We start from the raw sequence: 26,317 nt of genomic DNA, 5'->3' as shown, positions 1-26,317 counted from the left end.
AGCATTTACTTTCTATCTGCTTCCTCTTGATTTGCTGTTTGTTCCTTTCTTGTCTCTCTCCTTTGGAATATGTGCTCCATAAGAACAAAGACCTCATTGTCTACTCACCAGCAAACCTCTTCCATCAGGAGCAGTGCCAGGCACACTAAACATTTGTTGACTAACTGATCCCAGAGACTTCTCTCTTCATTTCTACACACACTGCTTTAACCAGAGGCTTATTAAATAAAAGGAATCATGCATAGCATATAAAAATGGAAGAGGGCAAATCCATTCAAATTAAGAACTCTCTTGGTTCTCTTGATTTCACTGTAAAGATCTCTGAACCTCAATTTGGGGGATGTTTCACTGTGGATCAAAAAGCAGCTTGGATGTTTCTCCTTAGCACTAATCAGTTATATTATTAATTTTACAGACATGCCGAGAGTCAGCAGAAACACATGGCAGAAAAGATGCCTGCAAAGTGAAAAGAAGCCATCCAACTAGAGGACAAGCTAGACTTCATTTTCCTTCTTTGGTTGTAAAAATGCTGTTGCTAAAGGTGGCTCAGAACAAATAAATATCAGTGTTAGTCATTGATAATGTCTGAAGCTTAATGTCCAGTGATTGGTCTTTGCTTCTTAATTTATTTTAATTTTTTACTGTGCCATTAAATATCAGGCATTTTAATAAAATATTGTTACAAAAATGTACAGTACTTACACCATCACAACTCATGATAAACCAGAGGGTAGTTTTAACTTTATTTTTATTTGTTTAGAGATTTTAAGTTGGAGCAGTATTTTGCCATTGACTACTTTCATTCACTGTAGTTTTAAAGAAGAACTGTAAAGACGGTGCTATACAAGTCAAACATACATGCCCGCCTTATAGTGAAGTCATGACTCTCCGTAATATGTATATTTTAATCAGTTTTCAACATTTTGTGAATGTTGACTACCTGAAGTTCATTTTTAGATGTGCTGTTAAAATTCTGTTGGATTCAGAGGGTTCTTTGAAAGTTTTACGTATAAATATGTAAAATAAAAATGAAAACTTTGTTTCATATGATATGTCTTTTTGCTCACTAGCGAGCCCTGGATTATATTGTTTCCTTTTTCACTCCTCCTCAACTAAATTCCACACCAGGAATGTTTTCCAATTTTAATCACTTCTATTGGTCTCATGAAGAAAAATGCCATGTCTAAAGAAGTAGATTAAACATTATTTCATCAGTGGGAAAAAAAAAAGTTCTCTCCAGAAGACAAGCAATACAGTGAATTGCCAAGAAGGTGGGGAATCGTGTGTGAGGATGTGTGAGTAAAAGTGTATGTGAATGAGAGAGAGAGAGAGAGAGAGTGTGTGTGTGTGATCCAAAGAAGACAATGTCAACAACATCCCAGCTATCATTGCTGATATTGCTCAGAGTCAACAGTCTGGGATTCTGGTGCTGTACCACTTCATAGCAGATGGTCTTGTTAAAGCCTGTGACTGCTTCAAAACTCCGTTTACCAAGTCGCCACGTGAACACGTGATGCTTGCATGTATGCTTTTCTCAGGCCAGTTGTTGCCATTTTTCCAATTTTAACCACTTCCATTGGTCTCATGAAGAAAAATACCAAGCCTTTTGTGCAACCACTGTGGGAAACAGTATGGCATTGCCTCAAAAAATTAAAAATGGAGCTGCCTTACGACCCAGCTATTTCAATTTTAAGAGTATATTCTAAGAATCCCAAAACACTAATTCAAAAGAAGATAAGCACCCCCATGTTTATTGCAGCATTGTTTACAGTAGTCAAGATCTGGAAACAGCCCAAGTGTCTGTCAGTGGACGAGTGGATTAAAAAGCAGTGGTACATATACACAATGGAATAAATACTACATGGCTGTGAAAAAGAAGGAAATCTTACCTTTTGCAATGGCATGGATGGACCTGGAGATTATTATACTAAGTGAAATAAGCCAGGCAGAGAAAGACAAATTTCATATGATCTCACTTCTATGTGGAATCTAAGGAACACAAACTAAAGAACAAAACAGAAAAAGAGGCAGAGTCACAAGGAACAGGTGAGCAGCTGTCAGAGGGAAGGGGAATGAAGAGATAGGACCAAAGAAGATGAAGGCATTAGCCAAATTATATATACATAACACAGAGATACAGATAACAGGGGGCAGGCAAGTCTCAGAGGGAAGGGGTGGTAGGGAGGCAGCAAAGCGGATGGATGAGAATGGGAAGAGTCTTTGCATGGGGCATGGGGGGCAGGATGTGGGGGCTTGAGGGTGTTATACTAAGTGGGACATTTGAAACCACATTAACACAATAATTAAATAATTTAATATTTTATAATATTTAATACTTAAATAATTTAAATAAATTTAAAAAATAAAATTTTCCCAAAAAAATTTTAATAAAAATGAAGAATTTGACAGATACTTTCTGAGAATGCTGAGTGTGTTATATATCCCGAGCTCTGTCATAGGGTGTGTGAGTCCAAAGAGAAGAGAAAATAAAAATAACAAGAACTGCACTTTAACAGGTAATAGCAAATGTTGGAGAGGCTGTGGAGAAAAAGGAGACCTCATACACTGTTGGTGGGAATGTAAAGTAGTGCAACCATTATGGAAGAAAGTATGGTAGTTCCTCAAAAAACTGAAAATAGAACTACCTTATGACCCAGCAATCCCTCTACTGGGTATATACCCCAAAAACTCAGAAACATTGATATGTAAAGACACATGCAGCCCCATGTTCATTGCAGCATTGTTCACAGTGGCCAGGACATGGAAACAACCAAAAAGCCCGTCAATAGATGACTGGATCAAGAAGGTGTGGCACATATACACTATGGAATACTACTTAGCCATAAGAAATGATGACATAGGATCATTTACAGCAAATGGTGGGATCTTGATAACATTATACGAAGTGAAATAAGTAAATCAGAAAAAAAACAGGAACTGCATTATTCCATACGTAGGTGGGACATAAAAGTGAAACTAAGAGACATTTATAAGAGTGTGGTGGTTATGGGGGGAGGGGGGAAAGGGAGAGGGAAAGGGGGAGGGGGAGGGGCATAAAGAAAACTAGATAGAAGATGACAGAGGACAATCTGACTTTGGGTGATGGGTATGCAACATAATTGAAAGACAAGATAACCTGGACTTGTTGATCTTTGAATATATGTATCCTGATTTATTGATGTCGCCCCATTAAAAAATAAAATTTAAAAAAAAACTGCACTTTAAAAAAAAGAAAAGAAAAACGACAAGTCTAAAGAAGTGGATTACAGGTTATTCCGCAATAAGTAGAAAGCCTCAGAAAAATCAGTTTGCCAATGTCCATACAGGTGCAGAGAAACCATACACTAAAGCACAGGTGAGCAGTCGACATTCCAGAACCCCCCACAGAGCCCCTGGTTTCACTCTGAGAGCCAAGATGTAATCTGAAAACAGAAATTTAGACAACTGTCTATATTTTCCTTTCCTTAAAATATACCCAGCTAAATATTTCAAGTACCAGTAATAAAGATTTGACAGTTCTCATAGTCTTCTATAATCTTCAATTGTAACACTAATCATTTTAATTGGCCTCAATCAAGTTTTCATTTGGAAAAGATAAATAAAGCAGCTTGTAAATATATTTGATTTTGTGAGTTGGTTATAGTATAGGGCAGGCTGCTCACCACTGAGCTAAAGAGGGGCCCAAAGCCCTCTCTCCCCAGAGATTCCTAACTGGGCCCTCAATCCTGCATCAGCGGCCAGTGATCTGGGTTGGTCCTGCCCTAAGAATCCAGGCCCATCTGGGGACCTGTGCTGCTTTCACTGGGGGAGAATATTGCTCCATAAGTAGTGATTCTGACATTTAGCTGCACAGTGGAATCACCTGGGCAGGCAATTTAGCAACTGTCTGGCCTGGGTCCTAGGTATCGGGATTTTTTTTGTTAAAGGACCCTAGATAATACTAATACTGAGAACCACTGCCTTAGACTTTCTTCCTTTTTTGCTTTTCTTTAATAACTTTTTTAGTATCTAGTTTTTTTCTAATTAAAATGTATTACTATTATTGTGGACTTTTGAGAGATTTGATCTAGGAAGTGTTACAAAAAATTACTGTGCCCAAGTAAGAGCAGTGGTGTGACCCAAAAACCTCCTTCAGTGACTTCCACAACTGGAGTACTGGTGCTAAAACAGCCCACCAAGATTTAATTTTTAAAATCTTTAACAGAATTAACCAATTTTTTGTGTGTGTGAGAGAGGGACAGGAAGGGAGAGAGATGAGAAGCATCAACTTGTAGTTGTGTCACTTTAGTTGTTCATTGCTTTCTCATATGTGCTTTGACCGGTGGCTGCAGCTGAGCCAGTGACCCCTTGCCAGAGACCTTGGGCTTCCAGCCAGTGACCATAGGGTCATGTTAATGATCCCACGCTCAAGCCAATGACCCGGTGCTCAAGCTGGATAAACCCGCACTCAAACCAGCGACCTCGGAGTTCCCAGGTCAACACTCTATCTGCTGCACCACCACCAGTCAAGCCAGAATTGCACAATTTCAATAAAAATTTAGAAATTTGGTGTTTTTTGGGGGAGGTTGTTTTTTTTGTTTTGTCTTAAGCAATACAATCTGTCTTTCTGGCTAGAAATGTGATCTGAAGAAATCTACGTCCTCTGAACTCTTCAGCTATTTGATGCCCAGAGTCATAACTGAAGAGTCCTCAACTCAAGAAGAAAGAGAGAATACATCACACAAACCCTCTGGAAACACCTCTGGGGTCAAAGCCAACTAAAACTAGAGCAGTTCTTCCCAAACCCTGAAATATTTGATGTAGATTTGGCTGAAGGATGCATTCTGTATTTTACCAGTTTCTGAGACTTAACACATCTTTATGGGTTTATTTTCTTGTTTATTAATCATTAATTTACAGAACATATGCTTATGGGAAAATTAATGTCAATCTTCAAACCCATCACTCCTCTAAATATCAGTGTTAAAACTCAGAATGTATTCTTACACACCTTTCTTCATGCTTCTACAACAAATAGGTTTTGTGTTTCCATTTGTACGAAGGTGGGATCACATAAAACATAGTGCTTTGGCGCCTGCTTTGTCTGTGGATACCCTTCCAGGTGAGTCCATACAGATCTGTCATTTTTTTAACAGCTGCATAATTATCCCTGGTATGATGGAACATACTTTATTCAGCTATTCTCTTTCATGATGGACATTAACAATCTTTCCAGATTCTTCCCACTAAAAACAGTGACACAATAAATATGCTTATACTTACATCTACTTGTGCTTTTATTCTGTAATAACCTTATTTTTTCTTTACCCCTTACTTGGTATAATGTTTAGATACTTCAGAGTACAGAGAACAAATTAAGGTAGGGAATACCAAGTGAAGCCATTGCAGAAAAGTTTGATTCCTTGCAATAAAATTGGGCCAACCCCCCTTGTCTGAAAAATACAAACTTGTTACCAGAACAAGCCGAGATTTGTGCTCTTTGTCCAGCCTTTTTTTTTTCCCCCTTTGGCCAATTTCATGAGAGGTGGGCTGAGTAAGTATAAGAGCATCTTTAATTCAAATTGCAGCAACTTGAGAAGGCAGGGTGCTCCTGTCCAAAAGACCTGCCTTAGCACTCTCCTGGTGGTTTTTATAGGGTTCAGGGGCTGTTAGTGATACTGTAAGGGGAAAAAAAGTCCATGCATTTAGTTATTTAACAAGGTGTGGGAGGCAGGAGTTCGGTTGGAAGTATGCCTCCCAGGAATGTCCTTCTGACACTGGTACAGGTCTGTCTGGTGTCCTTTGATGTCGCTTCAGAAGAGCCAGAGTCTGGCACCTCTGCAAACTTTCTGCAAGAGAACTCCCTGTATAAATAAATATTAAGGTTTATGAACTAAGCTTCTAGTTATCTACAATGCCTTAACCCCTTACATGAAATTCTGTGACTGAGCCCTTACAAGAAATTATTATAATTTATTCCTTACATAATCTCTTGTTCATTATAACTAAAAAGCTACTATTACTGAAGCCAAATTTCTAACTTTTGGGTTCCCCTATCAAACTCATTTTTATCTTTAAAAAGTATGGGTGTCACTTTCTTGATGCAACTCTCTCTCTCTCTCTCTCTCTCTCTCTCACACACACACACACACACAGACACACACACACACACACATACAGCCTCTAAGGACCGTCATCTGCCTCCTGAATACAGATTTTTCTGTATTTCCTGTTTGAGGAAAGAGGCAAACCTCAGCCACCTTTGTAACTATAGCCCTCAGCACAGAACCAAGAAGAGTCTTCTGCTGAAGAGTAACTATGTCTTTTTGACTCTTCCATTAACAGGTGGCACTGTTTATGCCCCATCTCGCAGCTGAAAAATGAGCTTCACTCAGGTTTAATTAATCTCACTATTCTCAAGCTTGATTCCTCATGAGTTGTTGACTCTTTCGTAGGTCCCTCATCTCTCCAAAGTTTTTATCTACAGTCCAGATACTTACCTTCCACAAAATGTTATCTCTGCTGTCTCTAATTAAACAGCCTTAAGGCTAGCCATCTGCTAAAATTCATGTTTCTACACCATGTTCACAGAGAGTTGTCCCTGGGAAGTGGCTAAACAGGGGCTATATTTCTCTCCCACCATCCCCTTGCATTTAGATGTGATCCATGACTAATTTTCATCAATATAATGTGAATATGTATAATGTCTTCATTCCAGCCAAGCCTTTGAAGAAGGAGTTTGCCTACTCCGTGCCCTCTCCTTCTTATAAAAGCTGCAATCATGAGAACCTAGGGGACACAGAGCCAACCATATGGAGGAAGTCTGGGTCCTTGAGTCTACCACATGAGAGCTGCTGGCCATCCAGCAGGATTTGCCTCAGACAGTTACAGGGGTGAAAAATAAACTATGATTTATTTGAGCCATTATACTGCATCAAATCTTTTTGTTACAACAGCTAGCATTACCAAAACTGATGCAAGTCCTTAACAAGGAAAGCCACAGTCCTTTAAGAAAGAACTAAAATACAATTTCTGGTCTCTGAAGACAAACCCTGTACTCTTAACCACCATGTTCCCTTGCTGTTACAGAGCTCACCTCTTTCCTCTAGGTCAGTAAGTTACCCTTTTTCAGTTTATGAACTGCTTCAATTTAAGTCCTACCCTCCTTCTATCTTTTCCTTTAGCCATTGAATCAGAATGAGACTTGTCACAAACAAATAATTCATGCCAGAAACAAGAATATAGATTTTATCAAGTGACTCCAGGAGACATTATTTGGTATCTACCTGGAAGAGTCTTAGGTTCTACAACCTCAAAAGGTTCTACAACCTCAAGACCACACTTTATTATTACCCAGCTGAGTCTGATGCTAGGAAAAAGCAAGTACTTTTTAACTGATGTTTATTTATTTTTTCTAAATAAGATATGACACATTCATTATGAAATAGGTTGATAGGTAATGAGTTTATCAGGATATTTTAATTGAAATTTATAGTCCATTGTCAGTATAAATTAATATTATATTAAATATTATTAATTAATGATTTGGCTAGGCAAAATAAAATTATCCTCCTAATTTCTGAGTGAGAATCCAAAAAGGTCTTTCATTTAGTAGAAAATGATTTACCAGTATGCATTAGTTAGTTGTATGAAATTCTTTCCTGTAATATGCTTCTCTTCACACATTTCTCTGTTCTAGAACAATGCTCTCTCTGCCTATGGTTGTATGACTGCCCTTGATTCAAAAACTATTAAATGAACTTCTTTGCACCAATCTACAAGAGCACAGGGAGGGAAAGTGATGATTATGGGGAAAACGATTTTATTTCTACCTGTAAAGCCAGTAGCTGCAGCCACCATCAAATCTGCCTGGCCCATGTAGGTTCACATTTAATCCAGACAGATCATAAAGAAACTGCAGAGCCCTGGCCGGTTGGCTCAGCAGTAGAGCGTCGGCCTGGCGTGCGGGGGACCCGGGTTCGATTCCCGGCCAGGGCATATAGGAGAAGCGCCCATTTGCTTCTCCAACCCCCCCTTCCTCTCTGTCTCTCTCTTCCCCTCCCGCAGCCAAGGCTCTATTGGAGCAAAGATGGCCCGGGCGCTGGGGATGGCTCCTTGGCCTCTGCCCCAGCCGCTAGAGTGGCTCTGGTCGCGGCAGAGCGACGCCCCGGAGGGGCAGAGCATCGCCCCCTGGTGGGCAGAGCGTCACCCCTAGTGGGCGTGCCAGGTGGATCCTGGTCGGGTGCATGCGGGAGTCTGTCTGACTGTCTCTCCCCGTTTCCAGCTTCAGAAAAATACAAAAAAAAAAAGAAACTGCAGAGCCAAAACCTAGTGGCCCATTTTCCTTTATTCTAGACTCGCACTCAGCAAGCGAGTGAAAACACACAGTGGGAAAACACTTCCCTTTCCATTCAGGCCTCCCAAAGCCACTGACTCATCTGAGTTTTCCTAGAATCAAAGGCTTCCACCTCACCAGTCTTATTCACCTCTGTTCTCCATCTCCTTCTCCTGCACAAACTGGCTTCTCCTTCAGCATTCTACCACTTTGGCTACCTCATCCACTTGGCTTCTCTGCCCTGCTACAACATGGGCTCTTCCTCTCTACCAGAACATGGTCGCTCTCCCTAAAATGGCCTCCTAGCTCCTCCTTTTAAAACCTTTTGGTGCGAAAGCCCTCCGCCAACACACATTAGCATAATCAAGTCCCTTCCCAAGTAAGAAGGGCAATTAGCTATATCACGTGAAAGCATCACCACAGGAGAGCAGTGGCCATCTTTATCAGTAAGAGTGAGAAAAAATATCTGCCTGACACCACCCTCTAGATTAGGCAGTCAAACTTTCTTGGTGATTATTTACTACCAGAGTCTCTTTTCTCTTATAGTCAATCAATATTTTATTTGTTTTTGACTTTGCAGAAAATAGTGGCATGGATCCTGGCTCTGCTAAAGCACAGATAAGGCTGGGAATGAGTTCTTTAATTTTCTGCCTCATAAAGTTACTTCCTTCCAGATGTCTGTTCTCAGTAGAAATTATAGTCTGTAATGATGTGTTATCTCACCTTGTGAGGGGGTTTTAGGTCACGGAGCATCCCCACATATTAGAAATGGCACTTGAAAGACATCAGGAGCCCATACTTCACTTTAGGAGCAATTTAGATGTGAGGATTAAAGACGCAAAGTATTTGCTCTTTTAGGCAAAAGGAAGAAAGGACTTGACTAATTTATTACAAAGCTTCCCTTTTCTCTTTCCAGTGATGTGAAAGAATCTTGTCCATGTGGCTTAAGGAGGCCAGTTTTCAGATGAATCATCTCAGATGCAAATCAGTCTGAGAATCAAGCACCAGACAACTCTATTGAGCTTACTAATTTTTAAGGGAAGTCATAAGTGCCTCGGGAAGAACAATTAGGTGTGGGGATGTTTTGTATAGGACTGACATCCATCTCCCTGCAGTTCTGGCTAAATCAAGAGTGGGAGTGAAACAGAACATGGGCCTTTTCGGAGTTCCCAAAGCAGTCTCACCACATTGCAAGAGAGGCGCCAGGTCTTTAGGGAGACAGCAGCTCTCACTTCCTGTGCCTGAGGCCCGCAGCCGGAGAGCTTGAGGACTAAGGAGACTGGAGGTGCTGTCACTAAGAAGCCTCAAGAATCAGGACAGCATCTGAGACTCCATAGCAGGCCTTGCCATGGCCACTACCCACAATGCACTTTAGTGCTTGGAAGCCACTTTTCGAGCAGTGAGCTGGGGGTGCTGCCTCTGTGAGAGTCAGAGCTGCGCTTTCCTAGGAGACTGTTCTTCAGTCACCACAGGGGACCTGGGAAGCTCAGAGCCAGTCCACCCTCAGGAGGCCTGAGGCATTCTACAAAGGCAACCTCAAAGGAGCTGAATAGCTGAGGTTTTATAAATTCTGTAGGCAAATATGGAAACAATCAAAAACCTCTTCAGAGTTTCCTCTACTTCTCGAGCTGCTCTTAAGGAGACCCCCTTCTCCAAACACTTGGGCAAGAATCAAGAAATATCAATTAATGGAGTTTAGATAGAAGGGGCAAATCCAACGATAAAAAAATAAATCATAAATGTGTTGAACCATGCTGTTCGGGCCACGTTTGAAATGTGTTGTTTATTTGCTCCCTAAAAGAAAGAGTCCTAGGTCTGACATCATGGCTTTGATATCTAAATTGTATTTCAAGTCTTATTTTCTATCTCTTGTTGTTGTTGTTCTTGTTGTTTTTAAATACCAGCCTGGTCCCTCTGTTAGCATAGCTGGGGTGCCAATATAGTACCAACAATGCCCTCCCCAATCCACTAAAATAAAAAGTCTAACTGCCCACTTCCTCTTTTTAAAAGTACACACATACATATCACTTCCTAAATTACACTCATTACCAAGAAGTCTGGACTATAAAATTATCCAAGAGTTGGTGTTTATCTGAGGCAGTTAATTGCTCCCTTCAAACATCACAGTTGCCTTCACTTCCTATCTTAGGATCCTCTGTACTTACTAGCTGGGGCCAGACACACTCACCCTCAGAATTTTGAACTTTAATGAAAGCAGGACCATGCTGTAACCTGGAACAAAAAAAACCAAACCCAATAATACTGAATGTAAACTATAATCAAAAAGATTTTTAAAAAATAAAGCAAGCAGGCAGTTCCCACGCATAGGACACGCATTCCGGGGGCAAGCATGGCTCTTCCTCCAGCAGCAGGTCTCTGGGCTGACGGCATGACTTTCATGCCACACCAGAAAGTGAAAGCCAAATCTTCAAGCCACTGCAAATTTCTCAGGCTAATACATGGTCATTCCCAACTCAAAGTTACCCCTGGCTTCTAGGCTCAAAATGAAAGCATTTTCACTAGGCTTCAGTTTCCAGGCCAGTCATGCCAACCATCCAAAAATATGGACCAGTCTTACCACACTGCAGGTGGGCATGTCGGGTCTCCAGGAAGGAGGTAGCTTTATCTTCCAGGTCCTGAAGCCCAAAGGCAGTAGCTGGAGATGTATAGAAGGGGAAGGAGTTGCACCACTGGTTATCTGCGTCTTTTCCACAGGTTACATATGCAAATGTATTTAGGGACCAGGCTGGTAATACAAGTAACAGAAACAAAGTAGGTGGGATGTAAAAATGATACTCAGGCCCTGGCCGGTTGGCTCAGTGGTAGAGCGTCGGCCTGGCGTGCAGAAGTCCCGGGTTCGATTCCCGGCCAGGGCACACAGGAGAAGCGCCCATCTGCTTCTCCACCCCTCCCCCTCTCCTTCCTTTCTGTCTCTCTCTTCCCCTCCCGCAGCGAGGCTCCATTGGAGCAAAGATGGCCTGGGCGCTGGAGATGGCTTCTTGGCCTCTGCCCCAGGCGCTAGAGTGGCTCTGGTCGCAGCAGAGCGATGCCCCGGAGGGGCAGAGCATCGCCCCCTGGTGGACAGAGCGTCGCCCCTGGTGGGCGTGCCGGGTGGATCCCGGTCGGGCGCATGCGGGAGTCTGTCTGACTGTCTCTCCCCGTTTCCAGCTTTGGAAAAATACAAAAAAAAAAAAAAAAAAAGAAGAGACTCAGAGACATGGACAAGAGTGTGGTGGTTACTGGAGGGGAGGGAGGGGGGAGGTAATAGGGGGAAGGGAGGGGAACAAAGAAAACCAGATAGAAGGTGACGGAAGACAATTTGACTTTGGATGAGGGGTATGCAAAATAATAAAATGTCAAAATAACATGGAGATGTTTTCTCTGAACTTATGTACCCTGATTTATCAATGTCACTCCATCAAAATTAATAAAAATAAAAGAAAAGAAGAAGTACGTGCCCTGACTAGAGGGATTCACAGCTAAGTAAACACTACTCATTTATCTTCTGAGTAGACCTGGCTTCTTTAAGACTTTTCTAGGATTTCAGAATAATCTGCATTTGTTACAGAATTCATTATTTCTATTAACTAATTTTTCAATAGCCATAACTGAAAGCCATTCCAAGAAAGAGCCCCACAAAATGCATTATGTTTACAGACAGAATAATATTACTACAGCAATATACAGTAACTTTATGAGTATGTGGGGATAGATTCCTTTCATTGGTCAGTGCCAATGATACTCAAGTTTCTCTTGCAAATCTTTTGACTCATAATGTGTTTTTTCATTGGCTTCCAGGAAGCAACGAAATAAATCTGCAGCCCACCTATGACAAATTGGATGAAAGCTTGGGGTAACTTGATTCCTAGTTTATTGTTTTATCCTTTTAAGTTGCCTTAAATTCTTTTGGGGAACCAAGAAAGGTATCATAAGCAAATAAGTATCTCTATGCATATATTTATCTATACATTTATCTATCTATTTTTATTTATACATCTCTTTATGTATTTACTTAGCCTTCTCTGGTTACCAACATCTGGAATCTTCTCATAATGGATGGCAGCATCCGTGTACCTGCCAAAGACAGAAATCTACTTTGTTTCAGATCAAATGAATAAAATACAAGTCCTGATGTGAATTAAACCCCCCAACCCTTTTTTGTCTGTCCTCTTTTCCATAGTTCCACTCTCACATTGTAATCAAATTCTCTTCTTGTAGTCAGTGGTAGCTAAAGTCTTTATATCCTTAGTGCATGTTCCCATGTTCCCATTCTTCTTCTGGTTTCTTTGGGGATCTCTTTGACATGAGGTTCTGCTGGGGCTGTCAGACTTGGTGCCTGCTCCTTCTTTCACAGGAGTGACCCAGGCAGTTGCCCAGAATAAAATATCTATCCCCTTACCCTCCATAAATAATTGGTTCGTTACTGTTTATGTGACCCCAGCAGAGCCAATCAGAAGCTTCCCTAGAGTGGTATATGAATACTAGAATTGCTAGCCTGAGACAGTAAGAGCCTGGCAGCCATCTGGTCTACTATGTGGAGAGGTTGCATCAGAAGCTAACAAGGGCTGTTGAGCTGAGAGATAGCCAAAGGGAGGGAGCAAAGCCCTGATGACATTCTACAAGTTCTTGGACTTAGTCTGAAGTCAGATCCTTCCCTCGACCTTTTGTTCTGGCATCCAGTCATGTCCCATTTTGCTTAGGCTAGTTTAAGCTAGGTTCCTGTCAGGACTGAAGAGTCTTGACTGTACCCTTATCTCTAATCTCATGGCCCTGGCTGTATCACCTCAGTCCCCCCTCCACAGAGCTAAGTGATCTTGTAATGTGTCTAACAAACATTTGATCTGGTCTGGACATAGCCCTGTTCAGTGTCCTAAAAGCCTATCACTCACAGGATAAAATATAAACTGCATGATATTGAAGACATGTTATGGTTAATCTTGTCTTCCCATCCAGCATAACTCTTTTCACTACTCTCTCAGATTTTGAGCAGGTGACATTTGAGCTCCTTGTTGGTCTCAAGTTCTCCCTGGTCTCCAGGTCCTTGTACATGGAATTATTTTATTCCTGAAATGTCCTCCCCATTCTTTGTGCTCAAATGCCATATTCTCTAAGAAATCTTACTTTGCTTCCTTAGCTAGAATTTGCTATTTTTTCTCCTTGGCTCCCAGAGTGCCCTCATTTAGGTAATTCTTTTTTTTTTTTTTTTTTTTTGTATTTTTTTTTCTGAAGTTGGAAACGGGGAGAGACAGTCAGACAGACTCCCGCATGTGCCGGACCGGGATCCACCTGGCACGCCCACTAGGGGCGACGCTCTGCCCACCAGGGGGCGATGCTCTGCCCCTCCGGGGCATCGCTCTGCTGCGACCAGAGCCACTCTAGCGGCTGGGGCAGAGGCCAAGGAGCCATCCCCAGCACCCGGGCCATCTTTGCTCCAATGGAGCCTCGCTGCGGGAGGGGAAGAGAGAGACAGAGAGGAAGGAGAGGGGGAGGGGTGGAGAAGCAGATGGGCACTTCTCCTGTGTGCCCTGGCCGGGAATCAAACCCGGGACTTCTGCACGCCAGGCCGACGCTCCACCACTGAGCCAACCGGCCAAGGCCCTAGGTAATTCTTTAGTATTGTCATTGTTTTAGCCAAATGGTAATTGATCTGTGTTTCTTCATGCCCAGCTCAGCAAATGGCACTCAATAGGAGCTAAGTAAATATCTATTAAATGAGAGAATGAACAAATAAATGAATGTTCAATACCATCTCCTAGAGAAATCCTACTCCTAATTTCTCTTTTTATATACAGTTCTTCACTACCCAATTTCCCCACAAGTTCTTAGACTTATGCAACATCTTAAAATTCTATGTCTTTTCGGAAACAGCCCAAGTGTCCCTCAGTGGATGAGTGGATTAAAAAGCTTTGGTACATATACATAATGGAGTACAGCCATGAAAAAAAGGAAATCTTACCTTTTGTGACGGCATAGATGGACCTGGAGATTATTATGCTTAGTGAAATAAATCAGGAAGAGAAAGACAAATATATGATCTCACTTATATGTGGAATCTAATAAACAAAGTGAGCTGAGGAACAGAATAGAGGCAGAGGCAGGGTCACAGGGAGCAGAGGGACAGCTGTCAGAGGGAAGGAGGATGAGGGGATGGGATCTGAGAAGGTGGAGGTATTAGTGAAATTATATATAGATAACAGGTAGATACAAATAGCAGGACAGCAAATCCCAGAGGAAAGAGAAGAGGGAGTTAGAAGGAGGAGGGCAAGGGGAGTATAAATAGGGACATGGGGGTGAGGGGTGAGGGAATTATATTCAATGAGACACTTGAATCCATGTAAACACAATAAATTAAAATTAATTTAAAAATTTTAAATATTCCATGTCTTTTCAAAATTGCAGGTGTCTTCAAAGTCCTCATTTGAGAGTCAATGTACTCATACAGCCTGTGAGGCAAAAGCCAATTCTGAAGTATATTAGACCTGCTTAGCACCACAACCTCATATGCGTTATGAACTGGGATGAGAGGCTCCAGTCTCACTTTTCTTTAATTGTTTAAAAAATTATAAACATCTTAAAGAGGAAAGGAATTGAATATAAGTTACGTCAGATGATTGAACAAGCTGACGGGGTGCACGTGGACTGACCATCCTCAGTTATCCGAATAGGTATGAACAGTGACAATACTCAAACCTGAGTCAATAATTTCTGGGCTAAAATGTGTGTTTTCACAGCCATTTTTGTGATTTCTCTTACTGACCATCAGAGCAGAACCTTGAACAGAGGCCTGAACTACAATTATGTCTTTCTTGCTAACCTTAGGATGCAGAAACACAGAAACTAACCTTTCAGTGTGAGTTTTTTTGTGATGTTTCAAAGGCTGAATCAAAATTGGGGGAAATGGGAGGCCACAGTAAAGTAGAGGTAGTAATAAGAATAGCTTTCATTTATACTTTCTGGGGAACTAGCCAGTATCCTGTTACCTTTAAAAAGTTATTGAAACTTCCCAGAGGTAGTCAATTTACCCCCAGGAAATAATCTAGACATTTCACCTTACTTCGTTATCTTGTATGATCTCAGAATTTTCCTGAGAATAAGGGAAAGCAGGCAGGTGTGCTTCTCATTCTGAAAGAGAAATGGACGATGCCTAGGGATTAAGAAGGGCATTTCCCAAGGCTGAGAGTAACCTTGAAGCAGGACTACAATGCTAGACCTGTTTATCAGCCTCGGGGCCTTCAATCTTTGCTGCCTGCACAGCCCCCAGAATAATGTTTAAAACTATGTGTCCCTCATACAGATCTAAGTTGACTTCAAAATGTGTCCATTATACTTTTAAAGAACTACAAAAAAAGTCATCTCCAGAACTTTATAAATAAAAATATTTAAAAAAATATATAAATATATATCTGGTATATCCAACTGAACATATCTTTTTTTTTGTAGCCAATGGAATATAAATACCAAACCAATTTGACTATAGTATCCATTTATTAAAAAATAAATGAGCCTCCCAATGGTCACTGGCTTGATGCCCAAAGTCACTGGCTTGAGCAAGAGGTCACTCACTCTGCTGTAGCCCCCTGGTCATGGCACATATGAGAAAGCAATCAATGAATAACTAAGATGCCACAAACGAAGAACTAATGATTCTCATCTCTCTCTCTTCCTGTCTGTCTGTCGCTATCTGTCCCTCTCTTTGTTTCAGTAAAAATAAATAAATAAATAAGCCTGACTAGTAGTGGCGCAATGGATAGTGCATTGACCTGGGATGCTGAGGTCTCAAGGTTGCTGGTTTGAGCGCAGGTTTGCCAGCTTGAGCTCTGGGTCACTGATTTGAACATGAGATCATCAACATGATCCCAAGGTCACAGGATTGAGACCAAAGGTCATTGGCCTGGAGCCCAAGGTAGCTTGCTTGAACCCAAGGTTGCTGGCTCTGCTTGAGCCCCCAGTCAAGGCACATATGAGAAGCAATTGAGGCCCTGGCCAGTTGGCTCAGCAGGAGAGCGTTGGCCAGAAGTGTGGAAGTCCCAGGTTCAATTCCCAGTCAAGACAAACAGGAGAAGCAACATCTGCTTCTTCACTCCTCCTCCCCACATCTCTCTTTCTCTTCTCCTCCCACAGCCTTGGCTCCAATGGTTCCAATGGTTTGAGCAAAGTTGGCCCTGAGCATTGAGGATGGCTCCATAGCCTCGCTTTAGGCAATAAAATAGCTCAGTTGCCAAGCAACAGAACAGCGTCCCAGACAGGCAGAGCATCCCCTGGTAGGGAAACTTGCTGAGTGGATCCTGGTCAGGACGCATGCAGGAGGCTGAGTTTGTTTTTGCCTTTGAGCCTCTCACTTAGTAAAAAAAAAAAAAAAAGAGAGAGAGAAAGAAGCAATCGATGAACAATTAAAGTAACACACAAATTGATGCTTCTCATCTTTCTCCCTTCCCCCCTCTAAATAAATAAGTAAATAAAAATAAATGAGCAAGCTCTTCTTTAAATGTTGGAAATTTTTTCATCATTTATTTATCCTTGAACTTCTATGTTCATTCTACCTCCCCTCAGAATTTAATACTATATAACTTTATTTTATTTTTAGCAATGTCTTATTGATCACCCTATCAAACTTCTTTACATAAAAAGTATAATAATATGAATTTAAATTTTTACAAATTTCCTGAGACCATATGGTTTCATCTCAGTAAGAATGGAGAGAAAAGCCATTCATTGTCAAGTAAGAGAGCACTCTACAAGGGAGGATGGGAAAGGTTCCAGCAGGATAGCTGTCTCAGTGGCTCTCAAGCAGATCAGCTTCAGAAAATGGTTCATGTAGAAGCTGAGGATCTAGAACTTGGTTCCCTTAAAGATATCCCTACTGTCTACCCCTTGAAAAGTCTTTGCAAATTCTTTTGAGATAAGCATGCTTCAGTCTGAAAACAATTATATTAGTTCATGCTTCCACCACTTTTAAATAAATCCTTCGAACTTGTGCCCTATTATTATTACCCCTTGTACATCAATCACCAACAACGTGTCGGGCATTTTTCTAAGTCCTATAAATAGAACAAAAAAGAAAAAAGATTAAGTTCCTGCCCTTCACACTAGCGAACAAGAGAGACAATACATTATCAGAATTTGACTCCATTTTATGTTTAGCACACTAAGACATGCCAGAGTCAGAAATGGGAAGCTCAGGCCAAAATTGACCCTGGAAATCAGCTGTTCTGTCTCCCCTGCAGCTGTGAGGACACGGTATCATGACCTCTGGCTCAAGTTTTCCCTGCATCGAACAGTATGCCAGGCACATAATAGACTGTCCATACATATTTGCCCGATTAATTGAGTGAAGTTGGAAGTCAAAGAAAATTGTATTTATCTTTCTAAAGTGTCCAATGCAATTGTTTTTTAAATGAGGACTAGTGTAAAGTCACTCATAAAATCATAACATTTTTAGATCCAGAAAGAAACTTAGTGACCACCTGATCCAATTTCTCCTTTTCTTGAATAAAAAGAAATGATGCTGGAAAGATGAAGTGACTTGTCAAGGTCATGAATCTGTTCCATGACCACCTGCATTTGTGGCCAGTGGAAAATTTTTAGATACCTTCCATCCAGGCAAATTCTGTCTCCAGTGTCTTTTAATATTGCCCAATTTTGATAGCTGTCATTCAGACATGTTCCTGACCCATACATACGTAACAAAGCTCTCAACATCTACATAAAAAGTAAGAAAATACTTCTTTTTCCATTTCATGAATCCCCTTGGAATTCACAGGACACATATATGTATCACAAAGAAAATAGTCAGTCGGTTGGGTTATTTAGAGTGGCTATACCTACAACCCAAAATGTGGTTTTGTGTTTTCAGCTTGGAGAGTATGAATGGAATTTTTAATGAATAGGAGTCTTCCACAGTTTCACTGTGAATTTAATATCTGTAGTGCCCAGAGCCAAATTTCCCATAAACAGTAAGCAGGATTATTGGTCAGCAAGATTCTTTAGGCAGAGAAATAACAAACAGTTCAAGTGGAAAGGCAGCTGCTTCTGTCCTGAAGTCTTTGGGTAAGTCCTTGGAGTGGTTGCTGCCCGCACCAGGAGGGAAGCTCCCAGTGGCCATGTAAAGAGGTTCCAAGTTAAAAAAAAAAAAAAAAAAAAAAAAAAAAAAAAAAGGCATTAATTACACTGGCACAAATGGAAACCAAATGAGTAAATAAAGAGCTTCTGAGAGGAGAATTTGTTGATTTGGTTTCTGAGACAGTCCCCAATGGTTTCACTTTGCATTTCTGTGGCATTTGGTTGAGGTGAGGTGCTGTGAGAAGTTTCTGCTGGAGGCCTTAGAATAAGAAACTTTGGAAACCACACTCGGGGGTGAGGACCAAAAGAACCCAGAAGAAGAAATAATTTCATAGCTGTCCTTCAACCTCCACAGATGACTCCCACACCATCAGCTCTGTCCCTGAGCTCTTGTCTCCATTCTCAGCTGGGTTCCTCGCTCCTTTCTGGAAGTCTCTACTGTAAAGTTCTAAAGACATCTCATGTCTATTCTTGTTTTCTTTGTCCCTGAAAAACTGGTCCTTCTATCATTTTCTCTGGTTCAGCAAACAACCCTACCATATTATCTAGGTGCTCAAGTCTGTAACTTGGGACCTATTCTTGACTCTTTTTACAGCACCACTTCAAATTTAGTCATTGCCAGGTCCTATAGTTTCTACCTTCAAATATAGCTCATACCCTTCTGCCCCTCAGCAGGCCTAGGGCCAGTGCCCTAGGGGAGTCATCAGTTCTCACCTGGGTGACATAAAACCTCCAACCAGAGCTCCAGCTTCACTTTAGTCCATTCTCCACATTTTTTCTCATGGTCTTTCAAAAATGAAAATCCACCTGACCAGGCAGTAGCACAGTGGATGTAGCCTTGGCCTGGGATGCTGAGGACCCAGGTTTGAAACCCTGAGGTTGCAGGAACACAGGCTTATCTGGCTTGAGTGCAGTCTCACCAGCTTGAGCAAGGGGTCCCCGGCTTGAGCGTGGGATCATGGACGTGACCTCATAGTCACTAGCTTGAGCTCAAAGGTTGCTGGATTGAAGCTCAAAGTTGCAGGCATTTGCCCAAGGTCACTTGGCTTGAGTAAGGGATCACTTGCTCTGCTGTAGCATCCCCCGCCCTTCCACATCGACACATATGAGAAAGCAATCAATGAACAACTAAAGTGCCACAACTGAGTTGATGCTTCTCATCTCTCTTCTTTCCTGTCTGTCCCTCTCTAAATAAAAAATTGTTTTTAATTTAAAAAATAAAAATTAAAAATAATGAAAATCCAATTATCTACCTTTCTACTCCTTAAAGTCCCTCAGTGGCTCTGGTAACTGAGGCATCTGTGAAATTGGGTAAAATCTGTAAGTCCAGATGCCTGAGTTCTAGCTCCACTCTCATTGTGGACAAGTCACTTTGCCTGTTCAAGCCCCCAGTTCCTTATCCATGAAGTAAAGTATTCTGCACTAGGACAATGAATTTAAAACCTTTCAGTCCAGGATCAACAGTAAAAAATACATTTAAACCACAAAGTGCACCTACCTATGCATAGGTCCACAACACATAAGAAAAATGCGTACACAAAAGTGTGTCCATTCATCTACAGACCACAAACTACACTCAGCCACACATGCCTAGACATAAACCATATTGTAAAACACAGTTTCCCAATAAGATACATAGCCTTTCTATATACAGTCTACTCTAATGCTTTTTGTTTTTGTCTCTTAGTCATTTAAATTTTTTAATTAATAAAATAATATTGATTGTGACCCAGGAGTTTTATTTCAGGATTCCCTGGGAGGCTGTGGCCTGATGTGAACACTGAATTACATAACTTCTAAGATTCCTTTTACCATTCTAAAGTAATAAATGCAGGGTCTGTCTTTAGAAGTCAAGCAACAACTTTCCAAAGGATACATTTCTACATTTTTAAGTTTATTAAAAACATATTATTTTTACATGGAAAAATATTTTTTTAATTTGTAAACTAATTTTTTAAAGTATTTTAAAAAATTATTTTAAAGAATACAGATCAGTGAAAAAATGATTGGAAATTCAAGAAGCAAAATGAATTAAAAATAACACTCCTAGTCACCTTTCACTTTGGTGATAACTATCTGGCAGATGGACGTTTTAGCTGCATCCCCTGCAGCTTTTCTCCCTGCAAGCATGCACATGCTTTTTTCCCCCAGTGCAATAATTATTTTTAATCATAAATTAGCCTTTAAACATACTGATTTTTATTATTTTTATTTTTTATTTAATTTATTGTGTTTACATAGATTCTAGGGTCACTCCAAATGCATCCCCCTCCCCCGTATTCCCCTCAACATCTCCCTTGCCCCCCTCTCAACAGCAACCTCCCCCCTTCCCTCAGGTTTCCCAGTGTAATAAGTTTTAATTGATATTTTTTCTCAACAGTATGTCATGAATTTCTTTCCAAACCAATGAAAGAAATATCAACTAATCTAAAAGAATAGATTTAATATTCTCTTTTCACAGAGCAATAAAATTAGAAATCAATATGAGGAGATAAGGAAAAACATATTTGGAATTTTAAAAACATCATTCTAATAATGTATGAATGAAAGTAGAAATCACAATAAAAATGGCAAAGTGTTGAGAACTAAAAAATAACCAAAGCTCCACAAATCAAGAATTATAAGATGCAATAAATGTACTTATATGAAAATGTATAGTCTTAAGTACATTTATTAGTATGTAAATCTTAAGTAAGTGAAATTGAAAATAATCTGATCTGGGTAAGAGTTACATGAATGTTTTATATATATATATGGTCTACCGGAAAGTTCTGCCATTTTTGGAATAAAACAAAATACAAATTTTTCTTACCGTCAATAAACTTTATTAAATAATATAATTGCCATTATTATTAATGATTTCTTGCCAGCGTGAGGGCAATTTGTATATCCCATTTTTGAAAAATGTTTTATCTTTTGATGCAAAAAATTAAACCAGTGCTTGTTTGATATCTTCTTCATTTTTGAATTTTTTGCCCTTCAAAAAATTTTGTAAGGACAAAAACAAGTGATAGTCGGAGGGTGCTAAGTCCGGGGAATATGGTGGATGTGACAGACATGCTTCTGTAGCATTTCTTCCTTGTTGAAATTCGTAAAAATTACAGTGGCGTAAATGAACTTTATCAGTAGCCATGGGTATACTATCGCTTCACACATAAGACTAACGTGAATCAACTTTGTTTTAGTTAATTTGCTACATCAGTATGTATACATTAAGTGATAAAAATAGAGAGGCACACATGCGCCAAATAAACATGTGCTTACATGTCGAAACTTGTTGTGATAGAAACAGGCAGAACTTTCTGGTAGACCATATATATATATATATATATATATATATATATATATATATATATATATATTTCCTTTAGTGGGTGTTTAAAATAGCTCATAATTAAAACTTTATATATATAAATAAGTTTTATATACTTTGTACTTTGACATTTGAATACTCTACAAAATTGTTAAAAATTAAGAAAAATAAATTAGTTGGTCAGGAAGCATTTGACTCAAAGAAAAGTAAAAAAAGGCAGGAAAAAAGTAAGTATATACAAAAAGCAGAAATTAATGATCATCAATAAAACTAAAAACTAGGCCTGACCTGTGGCAGTGCAGTGGGTAAAGTGTCGACCTGGAATGCTGAGGCCACCAGTTTGAAACCCCAGGCTTTCCTAATCAAGGCACACACAAGAAGCAATGACTACGGGTTGATGATTCCCACTCCTCTCCCACTACCTCTCTCTCTCTCTCAGATCAATAAACAGAATCTTTAAAAATAAAAAAAATAAAGAAATAAAACCTGGGTTTGCCTGGTCAAGACACATACAAAAACCAACTACAAGTTGATGCTTCCTGCTCCTCACCCCACCTCTGCCTCTCTCTCTCTTTCTCTCCCCCTCTCTAAAATCAATAAATAAAATATTTTAATAAAAATCTAAGGCCAATCCTTTCAAAATACAGTAAGTGAATTGTGGCCAATAAATAAATAATGAACAAACAAAAGTGAAAAGCAATGATTAGGCACAGCATTAAAAATAAAGGGGAAGATATAACTACAAATACAATAGAAAAATTTTAAACTATAAGAGAACAACATTATAAATTTGAAAAATATAAATCACAAAAGTAAATGTAAAGAGCAATTGAAGACTTACATAAGCCAACTACTATTTAAAAACTTGAATAAATTGCAGGGGGAAAATGTTTTTCCATCTTTTCTCACAAATGACACCATATGGTTTCATGGGCAGGTTTAAACAGTTAATAGATTATTCTATTCAATACAATTATCACAGAAAAAATGAATTTTTTAAAGAAAAAAAAAGTACCAATTTATTTTCTGAGATAAAAATGTCTTAGCTTGAATTTCCCCCAAAACAGAGCCTGAACCACAAGCTACATGTAGATAGTTAACTTGGAGTGTGAACTCCAGATGCAGAAGTGAGGGGGGAAGGTTGAAACAGGGACAGAGGAAAGCTAAGACAAGGCTGTGTCACTGAGCCCTCCTCCACTAAGGGAGACTGGGAGCCTCTAAGAGGTCTTACTGAATCTCAGGACTGTCAGCCTGGGGAAAGGAAGGAGGATGCACAGACTCTCTGAGTGTTTTGGGCAAGGCCCACCACTGGTCAAGGGTAGCCTCACTCCCCAGCACTGCCAGGTGTGCTCATGTGAGTGCAGAGCAGGTTTTGCAGGCCTCTCATGCCTGCACATTGAGGAAGCCCTAGGAAGGATGTGACAGGAACAAGAGACAGACCTAGACAAAGTAAAGTTAGGTTGCACCTGTCCAAAGCCAGAGACAAAGCCGGCAGTAATGGGAGTAACAGCAGTGATGGGAGTAACAGGTAGAGCTGGAAAGACTTTTAAATCATGCTCAAGAGGTGTCTAATACAAAAACCAAAAACAGATATTTTGGTCTTCATTACCAAAACTATAAAAAAAGAAATCTATTGGCCAATTTCATTTATATGCATAGATACAGAAGTCCTAAATAAAATATAAGCAAGTCCCAGGAAGGTTTATTTCAGAAATGCAAGAATTCACCGTTAAAATATCTTTCAGTGTGACTTAACACACTAACAAACTAAAAAAATTAAAAAATATATATGATCATTTACATAGATGCAGAGGAAGCATTTGAATTTCACTAAGCACAAATTTTTAAGAACCTCAGAACAAACTAGAAGTGCAAAGAAACATCCTTTTATTAATAAAGGCTATCAAAAACTAACAGCAACACCACCAAAAGGTAAAGGCCTAAATGTTTTTCATTAAAATCAGGATCATATCAAGATGTTTACTATGACTTCTATATTAAATAAATAAAATTTCCAAAAATAAACTTTTACATTAATGGTCAATAAAAGTACCAAGAAAACCCAATGAGGAAAAAACAGTTCTTTTTTTTCAAAGATTTTACTTATTGATTTTACAAAGGGTGTGGAGGGGAGACAAGATGTATCAACTATATGTGCTTTACTTTAGTTGTTCACTGATTGCTTGTCATATGTGCCTTAACCAGGCAAGCCCAGGGTTTTGAACCAGTGACCTCAGTGCTCCAGGTCAATGCTTTATCCACTGCATCACTACAGGCCAGGCAGGAAAAAATAGTTTTTTCAACAAATGAAGTAGAGACAGTTGGATAGCCATATGCAAAAGAATAAAGTGGGATCTCCTGCCTCATACCATATTTTAAAAAATAAATTCAAAATAGATCAAAGACATAAATGTAAGAGCTAAAACTATAAAACTCTTAACAGAAAACATAGATACAAATCACCTTGGATTAGGTGGTGGTTTCATAGACGTGACACCAAAATCACAAGCAACAAAAGAGAAAATACATGAGTTGAACATCATCAAACTTTTAAAACTTCTGTGCTTCAAGGAACACCATCAAGATAGTAGAAATACAACTCACCAAATGAAGAAAAAATTTTCAAATCATATATCTGGTAAGGGACTTGTACCTAAAAATCTATTACAACTCAATACTAAAAGAACCCAATTTAAAAATGGGTAAAATATCTGCATAAACATTCCCTCAAAGTAGATATGTAAGTGGCCAATCAGTACATGAAAAGATTCTCAGTATCATTAGCCATTAAGAAAATGAAAAACAAAACCACAATGACAGACTACTTCAAATCCACTAGAATGACTAGAATCAGAAAGTTAAGTAATAACAACTGTTAGTGAGAATGTAGAGAAACTGGAATCCTCATATACTAATGATGAGAACGTTATATAGTGCAGCCACTTTGGAAAAGAGCATGACAGTTCTTCAAACAATTACTATATGTCCCAGCAATCTTCTTTAGATTTAACCCAAGAGAAAGAAAAATATATGTCCACACAAGAACATAAATTTAAGGCCCTGGCCAGTTGGCTCAGTGGTAGAGCACTGGCCTGGTGTGTGGAAGTCCTGGTCAGGGCATACAGGAGAAGCTACCATCTGCTTCTTCCCCCTTCCCCCTTCTTTCTCTCTCTCTTTCTCTTTCTTTCTTCTTCTCCTCCCACAGCCATAGCTCAAATAGTTTGAGGAAGCTGACCCTGGGTGCTGAGGATGGCTCCAAGGCCTTGGCCTCAGGTGCTAAAATAGCTTGGTTGCCAAGGAACAGAGTAGCAGCCCCAGATGGACAAAGCATCACCCCTTGTGGGCTGTTAGGTGGATCCTGGTCAGGCGCATGCAGGAGTCTGCCTCTCTGCCTCCCTGCTTCTCTGCCTCTCACTTAAAAAAAGAAAAGAAAACAAAACAAAACATGAATTTAGGAGCATTCATAGCATTATTCATAATGGCCAAAAGGTAGAAACAAGCTAAAAGTCTACCAGCTGATGAATGGGTAAATAAAATATTGTATACCTATTTAATGGAATATCAATTGGCAATATAAAGAAAGGAAGTGATTGGCAATGACTTCATGAATACAACAATAAAAGCACAAGCCACAACAGAAAAAAATATATAAATTGAATTTCATAAAAATTAAGAACATTTGTGTATCAAAGGATACTATCAAGAAAGCGAAAAGAAAACCTACTGAATGGGATAAAATATTTGCAAATCATATACTCAATAAGAGAGATTAATAGTCAGAATATGTAGAAAACTCCTAAACTTAATAATTCAAAATAAATAAACCCAATTTAAAAATGGGTAAATTACTTGAATAGACTTTCTCAAAGAAGATATAAAAATGGCCAATAAGCACATAAAAAGATGCCCCAAATCACTAGTTATTAGAGAAACTGAAGTCAAAAGCACAATGAGATACCACTGCACACTTACTAAGATGTCTGTAATAATGATTTTTTTTAAAATGGAAAGTAAGAATTGATGAGGTTTTGGAGAAACTGGAACCCTCATCCTTTGCAGCTACTGTGGAAAACAGATTGGTGATTTCTCAAAAAGTTAAATGTGGCACTACCATAACCCCTCACTTTCACTCCAGAGACTTGCAAAGAGTGTAAAGAATTGAAAAGTAGAGACTTAAACAGATATTTGCACATTAATGTTCACAGCATCATTATTCACAATATCTAAAACAGGGAAACACCTAAGTGTTCATCAACAGATGACTTGATACACAAAATACAGTATAAACATTCAATGAAACATTATTTAGTCATAAAAAGGAGTGTAATTTTAATACGTGCTATAATATGGACAGATTTTTGAAAACATTATATTTAGTGAAATAAGCCAGACATAGAAAGACAAGTATTTTATTATTCTGTTCACATGAGATACCTAGAATAGGCAAATTCAAAGAGACAGGAAGTAGAATAGAGGTTACCAGAAGCCAGGGCAGTGGAAGGAAAGGGGATTAACTGTTTAATAGGTATGAAGTTTTTGTTGGAGATAATGGAAATATTTTGAGTATAGATAGTGGTGGTGGTTATATAACATTTGGATGAATTTCATGCCACCAAATCATGCAATTACAA

At 39.5% G+C, this 26,317-nt stretch overlaps 1 protein-coding gene across 5 annotated transcripts in view; it reads left to right on the top strand.

Annotated features, from left to right (window-relative positions):
- SCHIP1 (schwannomin interacting protein 1) overlaps positions 1 to 2,513 on the top strand; it is a 149,197-nt gene extending 146,684 nt beyond the window's left edge. For 4 of the 5 annotated variants that reach the window (XM_066369918.1, XM_066369919.1, XM_066369922.1 and 1 more), the window contains one exon: positions 416 to 1,045. In XM_066369918.1, the coding sequence (XP_066226015.1) occupies positions 416 to 467 (52 nt within the window). In that variant the 3' untranslated portion in view covers positions 468 to 1,045. Of the gene's footprint in view, positions 1 to 415; positions 2,047 to 2,448 lie in introns of those variants that run through there. The other variant, XR_010749316.1, reaches the window with a different exon arrangement.
- Positions 2,514 to 26,317: the final 23,804 nt, after the last annotated feature.

The sequence above is a fragment of the Saccopteryx leptura genome, chromosome 2 (genome assembly GCF_036850995.1).
Source record: "Saccopteryx leptura isolate mSacLep1 chromosome 2, mSacLep1_pri_phased_curated, whole genome shotgun sequence".
NCBI classification, from domain to species: domain Eukaryota; kingdom Metazoa; phylum Chordata; class Mammalia; order Chiroptera; family Emballonuridae; genus Saccopteryx; species Saccopteryx leptura.
The sequence above is the reverse complement of the archived record's forward strand: the minus strand, read 5'-3'. Positions and strand labels throughout refer to the sequence as shown.